We start from the raw sequence: 11,252 nt of genomic DNA on the forward strand, positions 1-11,252 counted from the left end.
TGCTCAAAAAAATATTATTACCAACTATTATCAAATCAAAACAGTTTTGCTGCTTCCCATTTTTGTGGAAACCGTGATGCATTGTTTTTCAGGGTTTTTAAGGAATAGAAAGTTCAAAGGAACAACATTTATTTGAAATAGAAATCCATGCTGAATAAAGTTATTCATTTTTTATCAAAATAATAATTAAAAAAATCTTTCTGTTTCAGTTTGCCAAATAAAACATAATTTTTAAAAGCCAAACAAGCAAGCAAAACTCATTTTTTTAAAAGTCATTTATGATATGATCATGATAATATCATGACAGGCATGTGGGAACGCATTTATCGAAATTACACAAATGCATTCTCTTGCACAGTATCGCCACATAATGTGACTCACGGGTTTTGGAAAAACATTTGAAATATTTTTATACTGTTGAAAGAGGTTGTGTTTGGATGTGGGGTTCGTGCCATATTCTGCCTTTTATAATTGCCATTTCAGCCGTTATTTGGAAAATGTTTTGAGTGGACACAGAAACTGGATGATTAGTGATGTCCACCAGGAGCTGCCAAATTACCTCATCTTTCTGATGTTAAGAAAATATTCTGCACAAGAACCAGCTGATTGCTGCATGTGAAGGCCATCCGTCTTCCCATCTGTCACAATCTCGCCCAAAATAGCCTTCAGCCTGTTGCAGAAGCACGTAAATCTCTCTCTCTCTTGGCTCATGTGTGTCATTTCTCTATTCAGTTGGAAGGAGTGAATAATATACTTTTATAATGTTCTCCGAATGGTAACAGATGATGGTGTCCTGCTATCTGTGACCAGGAGGAGGCGCCGTTGTCTGTGTGTTTCTCCTGCATAATCAGCACAGACGTTGTAAAGGACTAGTTCACTCCAGAATTAAAATGTCCTGATAATTTACTCACCCCCATGTCATCCAAGATGTTCATGTCTTCCTTTCTTCAGTCGGAAAGAAACTAAGGTTTTTGAGGAAAACATTAGAGGATTTTTCTCCATATAGTGAACTTCACCGGGGACCAATGGGTCAGTAGCACCTCATTGCAGTACACGAGATCCAGGGGGCGGAGTTGGATCCAGATCTAAGGGGTGGAGTTTGGTAGGATTGGGGGTGGGGTTAGGGATCAGGGGGCGGAGATTTAGGTTTATGTAAGGTGGGAGGAGTTGGATCTGGATTCAACTCCTCCCCCTGGATTTCGTGTTCTGCAGTGAGGACCATCTCCAATGGGTTGCACCGTTTCCACAGTAGCAGTTTTAACATTAAGTGACATGGGCATCTGACGCGCAGATGCCAATGGCACATGTCACTATGCGTATTGGCACATCCGGTGGCACATCCGGTCTCCATTGGCATGTGCCAGTGGATAGTGACATGTGTCACTGACATTATTGGCATGTGCCAGTGGATAGTGACATGTGTCACTGACATTATTGGCATGTGCCAGTGGATAGTGTCATGTGTCAATGACATTATTGGCATGTGCCAGTGGATAGTGACATGTGTCACTGACATTATTGGCATGTGCCAGTGGATAGTGACATGTGTCACTGACATTATTGGCATGTGCCAGTGGATAGTGACATGTCACTGACATTATTGGCATGTGCCAGTGGATAGTGACATGACAGACATTATCGCGACACTCTGACACTGTCGCGGAACTGTTTGCCGTCTTGTGACAGTAGTGACTGACAAATGAGCTGAGCAGCTATACTGACGTAATTGTGAAACAAACGCCTATATAAATTGCCTATTTTAGTGATGTTTTTTAAATAAATTAAAAGTTTTAAAGTTTTTTTTTTATCAAAGTAACATGTGGTGACAGTTGAGGAACATCTACGGGTGGTGTATTTGTCATTTGTTTGAGTAGCAAGTACAGTAATACAGTAGCAAAAATTCAATTAAAAAAACGAGTAATCAGAGTCTGATGTCGATATTAATAATTAGTGGATAATTTATATAATATATAATATATCAATATTATTGAGCTATAATTTATGTAAGTAAATTATTTACTAATTATTTATATTGATATCAGACAGACTCTGATTACTTTGTTTTTGCTTATACTCATCTAGCTTTAATATTTTACAAATACATTTAAGGAATTATGTAATAAGAAATAAACCAATTTTTATAAATCTGAACATGCATTCTTTCTGTAGATGTCATATCATCACATCTACATAATTCTCCGGTTGACAGCGGCTACGCTACTGGAGTGTGATAAGGTCATAACATACGGCGACATGTACCGCGACAATGTCATTGGCACATAAAGCAATCCATCAACATGTCACTTATTGGCACATGCCACTATCCACTGACACGTCACAAGGTTTATTGGCACAAGCCATTATCCACTGACACATGCCAATGAAAACCACATGCACCAGACGACTGCGTCATGTGCCACTGACATTGTTGCGGAACATGTTGCTGTATGACGTGACACCTCTAATGACACATGCTGCTATCTGCTATGTATGGTGTGATGAACGGCAGAACATTTGATTAATAATACGATGCTTTCAGACATTACATCTCGGTCTTAATTTTTACAAACATTGGGCTTCGCCATATTTTTAATATCGTGGTCCGTTGTATGCATTTATATTTACTATGGTTCTTTTTTATCATTTAGACAATGTATTTAATACCTACATATTGTATACAGTTGTTATGATAACACATTTATCTCTATTTGCATATAGGACCGACAGTTCAGCTGTGTCATTTGTAACTATACAAGAATATACAGTAGAAACTATTTAGCTATTTTAGTAAAATGTTCTTATTAAAGTGGTACTTACAAGCAGGAGTATGTTGTTTGTGCACCACAAATTGACACTTAACAATCAGGTATTTCAAATAATTGTAAACTAGTATGAGATAAAATGCCCCAAACCATTGTAAAGTGACACATACCATTGTTAAATTAATTATGAACCTTGACCTTGACACTGGCTTTTCACAATGCAGAGTAGTGTACATCTTTAGATCCTATATTAAACTGGATATCTATTATAATGTGGATACAGCAAGTCAAATATTTGAACAAAACATGTGGGCATCTCCAGAAGGAATATATATTAAATGAATTTGTTGTTATTGTAGACTAATCCCCAATGTTTAGTCAATGGTAGCTTTTAAAATGCATACACCTTTTTCAGTAAGCAGAGACAGAAAAGAGACTCGACAAATATGTAAGTTAAAGTAATGGCTTTTTCCCCCCTTTTAATAAATGCAGTTGATGCATTAGCATACTTCAAATTATTGTAACTTAACTATGCCAGAGGCCATAACAACTTCAACCGCATAGCGGCAAATCTTCTCCAATCTTTGTAGAAGAAGTATGGTCACCTTAAAAAGAAGAAGAAAAAAGTAGTTTTTCATCAAACAACAAATAACACAAATCAACCTCAATCATTAAGATAATTACCACATACTTCTGGAATCATAACATCAAATATGTAGTTCAGGTTTTCAAGATCCTCATCTGCATCCACTGCTCTCTTTATTTTGTCAGCAAGTTTAATCAGCTATTAAATATGATAATATTGAATCATTTAGGATAATAAGGAACTTGTTGTAATATAACAATAACATATACTGCAAGTAAAATGTGAAACGCTTAAAACAATAAGATTCCTCACATCACTTTCGCTGAAATGGCACTGCTTTGGCTTTAAGTGCTGCTTGAATTTCAGTGATGTCTCTGGATGTTTCCACAGGTAAAACCGACAGGATTTGATGTCTCCATTGTGAAAAGCTTCATGTAAAGCCTGTTGGAACAGAATTGTGTTAAAATGGTGTGTGTATATATATATATATATATATATATATATATATATATATATATATATATATATATATGCCAATAAAATGTTAATTGTGATTTTATAGTACTCACTTTTATGTCTTGATCTGAGATTATGTTTTCAATTCCAAGTCTCAGAGCCTTCCGAGTGCTACAAAGAAACAATAATGTAGATGTCATCAACATCAGGTTATGACATAGCATAGAACAAAAAACAGGCTATAGAATAGCTGATTATTCAGAAGATGACAATGAACCAGTGGCACCACAAAAGGTTGTTAATAAGTGGTTAGCTAAATCAAAGTTTATGTAGCTTTATACTGATTATGAAACCTGAATTGAAGTACCATAATATTAATGTTGAGTATCTTTTGTTCCTATTTATTTCTAGCATGATCAAACTTTTCAGTGAAAATAAAAATAAAAAGTCATTATGGGCTAGACCATGATCCAACTCCATGTTTCTTAATGACAGTAAAAGCTTTCTATTTAAACTTACTCATCAAAAGTGTATGGTTGTGTCAAATCACATCCACATTTGAAAGTGCCTTTTTTGACATCTGCTTCTTTCACTCCAGCACAATCTGTGTGTAGCCAGCCCAAACACATGTCACACTGTACCCACAAGGTCTTGACAACACTGGGATACAATGGCCTGTGAATAAGATACACATGGTATAATAAGTGTATTCACCTAAAAATATACAGTAAAAAGTCAAAACAAACAAGGCCTACCCTTTGCCCACTTTCTGAAAACAGCACACACGCAAGTCACCTGCCATACACTCCATCGGTTTTTCTGGTATTTTCATTGATTCCTATAATGAAAAATAATAACAATGTTCTGTTCCTGTAAATTATTAGTCTGAAACATTTTTCGAGTTAAAACAATAATAAGACAACCAACCTCTACAACAACATCTTTTACTAAGTCTGTTGCATGATATTCTCGTAGATATTGTGTTTGTGACAGACCAATGGTCTCTTTTCTCAACCTGAAGCCCTTCAGCTCCATCTCTGCCATCTGTTCAAGGTGAACAAAAATGAAAGATGAAACATTAGTTGTGTATTTTCTAAATTAGTCAGACCATAACATTTTACCAGTCTTTTTCTGATGAAATAAAAACAATGTTCTTTAAAGCTAGCTAAAAATTTTGAAACTACAAATATAAAAATACATATTTATTATAGGCTTTATGTCTTACAGTGCATACAAACACTCCACAGTTGTTTGCATCACCCTTGCTCTGCAGCCACTGTGGTGGATAAGAGATAATCCAATCAGCAAGTTTCCATGTGTTACTGAAGGCATCACTGATGAAGAAAAAGATGCATAGACAGAGTCACAGACAAGAACATTATTACACACTGCTGATCTGAATGTAATATGAAAGTGCATCCAGACTGATCATTTGTATTGAAAGTTCATTCAGATTACCCTGCCTTTATATTAATCTGAAATATAACATATAGTCATTTATGACTAAGAGATTACACATGGTTACTTCACAGTAGACAAAAATGCATCTTTAATGCAGTTTGACTGAATGGTCAATGTGCTTTATATGTATAGCTTTCCTGTAGTTTAAACAGTAGAGCGTTGGGTTTGATTCCCAGGGAAAGTAAGAACTGATAAGAATGTAAATGTGAACCTTGAAATGCAATGTAAGTCGCTCTGGATAAAAAATGTCTGCCAAATGCATAAATGTAAATGTTAAATGTACCTAAAATGCTGCAGCACAGATATTTAAAAAAGGGTAGAAATACATTACCAAAGTATTTCCATATGACTCTTTGGTATATCTTTGTAAAGCTCCATGGAATCAAACACCCGGATCTCATGACTTTGACCACAGAACACCTTTGAGTTTGAAGATATTAAAAGGAAAAGATGTACATAAAAATAGAATTAAAAAAAGAATTAATATTAAAATAATTTTTTAGAATCTAATTATTTCAACTAACCCACAAAATGAAGTGGTTCCCAAACTCAGGGTTCTCACTCTTACTGACACATCGAGGAAAAACCACAGTGTCACTTCCTTTAAGGTTCTTTTCAAAATAAAAGAAACAATTCTGTGTAATAATTGCTATTACAAAACAGTCCATAACAATCTACATACACACACACACACACATATTATATATATATATATATATATATATATATATATATATATATATATGTGTGTGTGTGTGTGATTGCGTGTACATGAACAGTATACCTTCAAGCATGATACATTTCGAGGGGATATTTTTGTTTGAGTGATCCAGTCTCTCCACCAGCAAATAAATGTAAATGTCGGGAGCATCACAAACTTGCAGAAAATATAAATATAAATAATTATTACATTTAAAATATATATATATATTAATATATATATATATATATATATATATATATATATATATATATACATACAGTATATAATTAATTCAATAAGTATTTTTTATCAAATCTCTTAGAAAATAGAATATGTACTTACATTGGGTGTTGTAGATGCAAGCTGTGCTACTCTAGTATTGACAGCCTATTACACATAAATACGTGTTAATGTTTCATACTAAATTGTTTTTATACTTCACAAAATGTATATTCTTTCCCCCGACATTAACCGTACCCCTAAACCTACTCATCACAGAAAACTTCCTGCATTTTTAGAATAAAAAAAAGAAAGTCACAGGACAGGAAGTGTCCTCGTAAACCATGATTACATTAATACCCATGTAACCCAAAAAACACAGTACATACTTCATCAGTCAGCCATGGTTGGTTGGGTAGGATGTCTTCTGATTCAGGTAAAATGGATTGTGCTGGATATAGTGACTGTAGGTCTTTAACTGTTGCTGTACAGTTGTCAACTTGCACAAGGACTGAAGTATGATTTTGTACAGTGCAGTACAATTCAGAAAGCTTGTCCTACAGGTAAATAATGGCATGTAGAATGATAACACAATTATTATGATGACATTTCCAACATGGCATGATTTTGTTATTGAAAATCAATTTGTGCTAAACCAAATCTAAATATTTGCAATGATACCTTGTTTTCCTTTAAGATGGGGAAAAGTGATGTGTTAAAGTGTAGTCCTTCACCCGAGATTAATTCTTTCTTCTTTTCCTTGATCCGTTCAGGAATTTGAAATCTTGAGTCAGTGCCTCTATCTGTAACAATTCACAGTGATTAGATCAACGTTTATGCAAGATAGTTATAAGGTTAAATGCACAAATTAAGATAAGATTTCTATCAATCTCACATGTAGTGAAGAGACTCAGTCTGCCATCCAGGCCAACTTCAGCTGCCCCTTGTGTCTGTCTCAGCATTTTGTCCATGAATGATTTATTCACTTTACAGTTATGCAAATGGAACACCAAGCGAAGTGCAAACATAAAATGAACATCTTTCAGCTGACAAAGAAAGTATCGAGAGTTGGCAAGTTCCCGGTTGAGTTGCTCTGCCATTGAAGAGTTAATGAGACCAAGGAGCTCTGGGACAAGATCAAGGCTTCTCAGTTTCTCTTTTTCCTGTTTTTGGTTACGTTGATGAAAGCGGTCATACAATGAAAGTCTATCTGACGTTCCTGTGATAGGGTGAGGTTTGTCAAGTGCTTCAGTGGCTTCATTACCTTGACTCTGGACACGTCCACCTTCAGTCATGGTTTTAACCCAGGGTAAATGGACAACAAGCTCCTTAGCTGAGGCCTTGGCCACATTTTCAGCTGTGGCCTCACACAGTCTGCCATCAAAAGGCCTGAAAAATGCCTGTCGAGTTCTATTGTTAGCATGTCGTGCAACACGTCCAGCTACATCTGAAATGTAGATAGTCGGTGGAGTTTTTAAATTCAGAAGAGCGTCAACGTGGTCCCTCGCTGACTCTTGCCACCAAAGAGGTGAACAAACGTAAACAATTGCATGTGGGCAGCCAACATGGAGAACACCACCTGAAAAAAAGAATAGACAAAAGCTAAAAGATATCTTCTAACAAACTCAATTGAAAAACTGTACATGGTTGCCATACCTCCAGTCTTCTGTAGTTTGATGAACATTTTGGGGTAAATGTCTTTGTATAGAAGTAGCTCCTCCAAGCGATTAATGATATCTGAGGCAGAGCCAGCAACAGATACTCCAAGTTGTGCACATGCTGCCAGCAGCTCACTTTTGGAAGGCTTGAAAAAGAAATGTAACTATTTAGTTTTTTTGCTTCAAAATAAAATGTGTGTTTATAAGTAATAATTATGGCATAGTAATACCTTTTTGGATTCAAGCAATTTTAGTACTGTGTCCTCAACAGCATGCGAGTCCACAGGAGGTGACTTGTCACTTAGACGATCTGAAAACCCTTTGAGGATCTCTGTTTTTGTTAAAACTTTTCCAGCTCTGCAGGAGGATCCAAGCCAAGGGGCAAAAGATGAGTAGGACAGTTCACTGGAGAAAGGGTTTCTCTCCTTTGTTTCTATGTGTGATGTAGGGGGAAAGGACAAATTATCTATCTTAGCAATTATGTAGTATTTAAATGACAATCCATGTGATCACATAAATCAATGTTTGTTAGTTTAGTTCTTACCATTACTGAAACCAACACAAATTAATTCCTTTTCCAATGATGACCATCTCTCATCAACATCAACTCTAAGGTCACTTGGTTGTACATTCTGAGTACATGGTCTCTTCAGGAGATTGACTAGTGGAAAAATTACGTCATAAATTCGCTACACCAATCATAAATAACTGTTATTTATATATTATTATTACACTGTAATTTCTATAAATAGCTTACTAGGTAAATCAAATGCCACCTTCCAATTACCATCAGCAATTAGGATAGGTGGTTCATGGCCACAGCGAATACAGGAAAAGTCATAGCTATATCTTTTCATTGCCCAGAAATGAAAAATTGCTTTCCTCAGGGTGTTGTGGTGAATTGTAACTTGAAGAAGGTCCTCCATCATTGACAGAAATCGCCCAATGGCCGTGTTTGTCTTTAAAGTGTGGTAATTAAAAAAATATACCTTAAAATACATACATTAAAATCAATTTGACATGCTGTTCATATGGATTACAAATAACTTTTTCTTACCTTTAGGGCAGATGTCATCATTGCACATAGACGAGTTGTCAAAATAATACTATTGTTGAAATTATGAAAACCTGAAGTGTATTCTTGAAACCTGACTGGTGTCTTGCAGGCCAGGCAGTATTTTACACACACTGTAACACCTTTATTAGAAGAGAGAACAAAAAAAAACCTTCCTTTCCTGTGGCATTATCACACATTTGCAAATGTTTTCATTTTTAATCTAATGTACAAACCTTTCTTCACTGAATCTATGTCGTAGACTGACGCATTCTTTGTTGCAACCACTGGTTCTGTAAGACCTGGTGGGGTGGGCCCAGGGCAATAAGGACATGTTTCCTCTGTGGGCTCAAACCTTATCGGGACCTGACTTGCCTGAGTCCTTAATTTCTGTGGCAACACTTCTGGTATTCTTTTGTTTTCCCAGAGATAGTTGGTCATTGCAACTAATTGGTGCTTCTTTAGTCCTTCACCTTCAACACCAAGTTCAATCTCTTCGTTTTCAGAGGGGTCCCCTGACAAGTTACTGTCTGCTCTGGAAGACTCAATTAATAAATCTTCTCTTTCTTGGAAGAGCCACCACATTGCCATATAGATATGGACGCATCGATACTGTTTCTTTGTGCTTTTACAAAGGCAATACCAGTCTCCCAACAATTTGTCAAAGGACACTCTTGTCCGCCCAAAGAGGCACCATCTTTCTTTCTTTCCTGAATAAATGGAAAAGTAAACAAATCGGCCAGAATATCCATGTTTCTCAAAGAAAATAGGAAAAACAGAGCAGATTCCCTCTGATGACGCTAAACTGTTAAGTTCAGTGCACTCCGTCATTCTGGTGGTGGACATCAGTCCTTTTTCCTGCATCGTCTTCAAAGTTTCTTCTCTAACAGGCTCAGGAGGAATGTATGGTGGAGCAGAAGAAACTCTGATTAAATGCTCACACTCTGCACCAGGCTTTCCACTAAGTTTAGCCAGAGTCATGAACTCCCGGCACTCTGCTACTTCACAGGCAATGACTTGAGAGGTGGTGCTTTTCTGCATATGTATTGGGACTCTTTGGCCTCTACTATTTTTGGCTGTGATGAAGACACCTTGCTGCACATCAACACAGTAAACAGGATCGGTTGTTGCATGAAACTCATTTTCATGTCTACGAAGACTCCCTGCTGTAGTAAAAGAGGATGAGCAGTGGCAACACATAAAGCTCTGCTCACCAACAGGAGCACTCGCTGCATTTTCATTTTTCTTTGGCTCACCTAAAAATGTAAATAAATAACAGTGGCAATTTCAGAATTAGCGAGTGAGTTTGATTAGTATGTCATATGTTGTTATGTACCAGGCTTAATTAATAGCTATGGACCATGTTATGTACACATACTGTAGACCAAGACTAAATGCCATTGAAATGAAATTAAATGAAATGCTATTGAAACGACTGAAAACATTAAGTGTCGTAGGCTTGAAATATCAACAGAAAATTATAACTATGCAAATATAAAATTAACAAATTCATACTTTTCTTTTGCAGGTCTTTGAATGGTGTTACCATGCAACCTGCAAAACAAGTATATTAAGTCAGGGATAACAGTAATTTTAATAGGTTATGTGTTTGGCAATAGCATGATTAATAATCATGTAATATAATAATTAATTCCTACCATGTTTCTGCAGATGATCTTCAAATGCATTTCGCCTTTGTAAAATCCTGTCACACTTAAAGCAATGCCAGTGACTTCTTTTTAATTTGTCAATTTTGTCACAAAAGCATGGTACAGTGAACAGAACTGTTAGGAAGCACATAAAGAAAATAGTAGTGTATAATGAAACTAATGGTTTAGTGAATAAAATATGTTACAAAACCAATATATGCTCACCAAAATCACCATCTTTAAAGTGCACAGCATATTGAAAATGCTTTTTTTCCAGGTGCTCTTCTGACCCAACCACAGCCTGTCTGCATAGCTGGCAATTGTTTCCTTCATTGGCCTTAATTAAACTAATACTGTCTTCGAATGTTTGAAGACCTTAAGGGGCAAACATATATTATATACAATACAATACGCACCTAATATACAATTGCGTTAATCTATTAATATTTTATCATATAATACTATATAATAACAATTTTATAGGCCTAAGTTAATAGTTTATAAATTGTAGTGGTATGCAAATATAGGCCTAACATTTTACGATATGACAGAGCAGGCCTATGCTTTTATACTAGAGCTATAACACTACATATTAACGTTATACATATATAATAATCAATGAAATCTACATCATTCTAAGTTATTTATATTTAAGGGTATTCGTTTTTCGGGAATTTTTACCTCGATGCTTTACACTACATTGA

The 11,252-nt window shown here is 35.8% G+C and overlaps 2 protein-coding genes across 2 annotated transcripts; both read right to left on the minus strand.

The window, feature by feature from the left end:
• Positions 1 to 3,235: 3,235 nt before the first annotated feature.
• Positions 3,236 to 7,986, minus strand: LOC130069990 (uncharacterized). The gene is made up of 16 exons (XM_056234226.1): positions 7,844 to 7,986; positions 7,083 to 7,766; positions 6,869 to 6,990; positions 6,577 to 6,744; positions 6,311 to 6,355; positions 6,050 to 6,142; positions 5,790 to 5,876; positions 5,597 to 5,685; positions 5,030 to 5,138; positions 4,732 to 4,848; positions 4,560 to 4,642; positions 4,324 to 4,479; positions 3,918 to 3,975; positions 3,661 to 3,789; positions 3,454 to 3,546; positions 3,236 to 3,367 (listed from the first exon to the last, which is right to left on the minus strand). Exons 1-16 carry the CDS (start codon positions 7,869 to 7,871, stop codon positions 3,278 to 3,280), a joined length of 2,151 nt encoding a protein of 716 aa, XP_056090201.1. The 5' UTR covers positions 7,872 to 7,986; the 3' UTR covers positions 3,236 to 3,277.
• A 1,105-nt stretch (positions 7,987 to 9,091) lies between these two features.
• LOC130070021 (uncharacterized) lies at positions 9,092 to 10,881 on the minus strand. The gene is made up of 2 exons (XM_056234266.1): positions 10,415 to 10,881; positions 9,092 to 10,155 (listed from the first exon to the last, which is right to left on the minus strand). Exons 1-2 carry the CDS (start codon positions 10,446 to 10,448, stop codon positions 9,092 to 9,094), a joined length of 1,098 nt encoding a protein of 365 aa, XP_056090241.1. The 5' UTR covers positions 10,449 to 10,881.
• Positions 10,882 to 11,252: the final 371 nt, after the last annotated feature.

This window comes from Rhinichthys klamathensis, unplaced genomic scaffold, assembly GCF_029890125.1.
Source record: "Rhinichthys klamathensis goyatoka isolate OS25496 unplaced genomic scaffold, OSU_Roscu_1.1 h1tg000391l_1, whole genome shotgun sequence".
Lineage (NCBI taxonomy): Eukaryota > Metazoa > Chordata > Actinopteri > Cypriniformes > Leuciscidae > Rhinichthys > Rhinichthys klamathensis.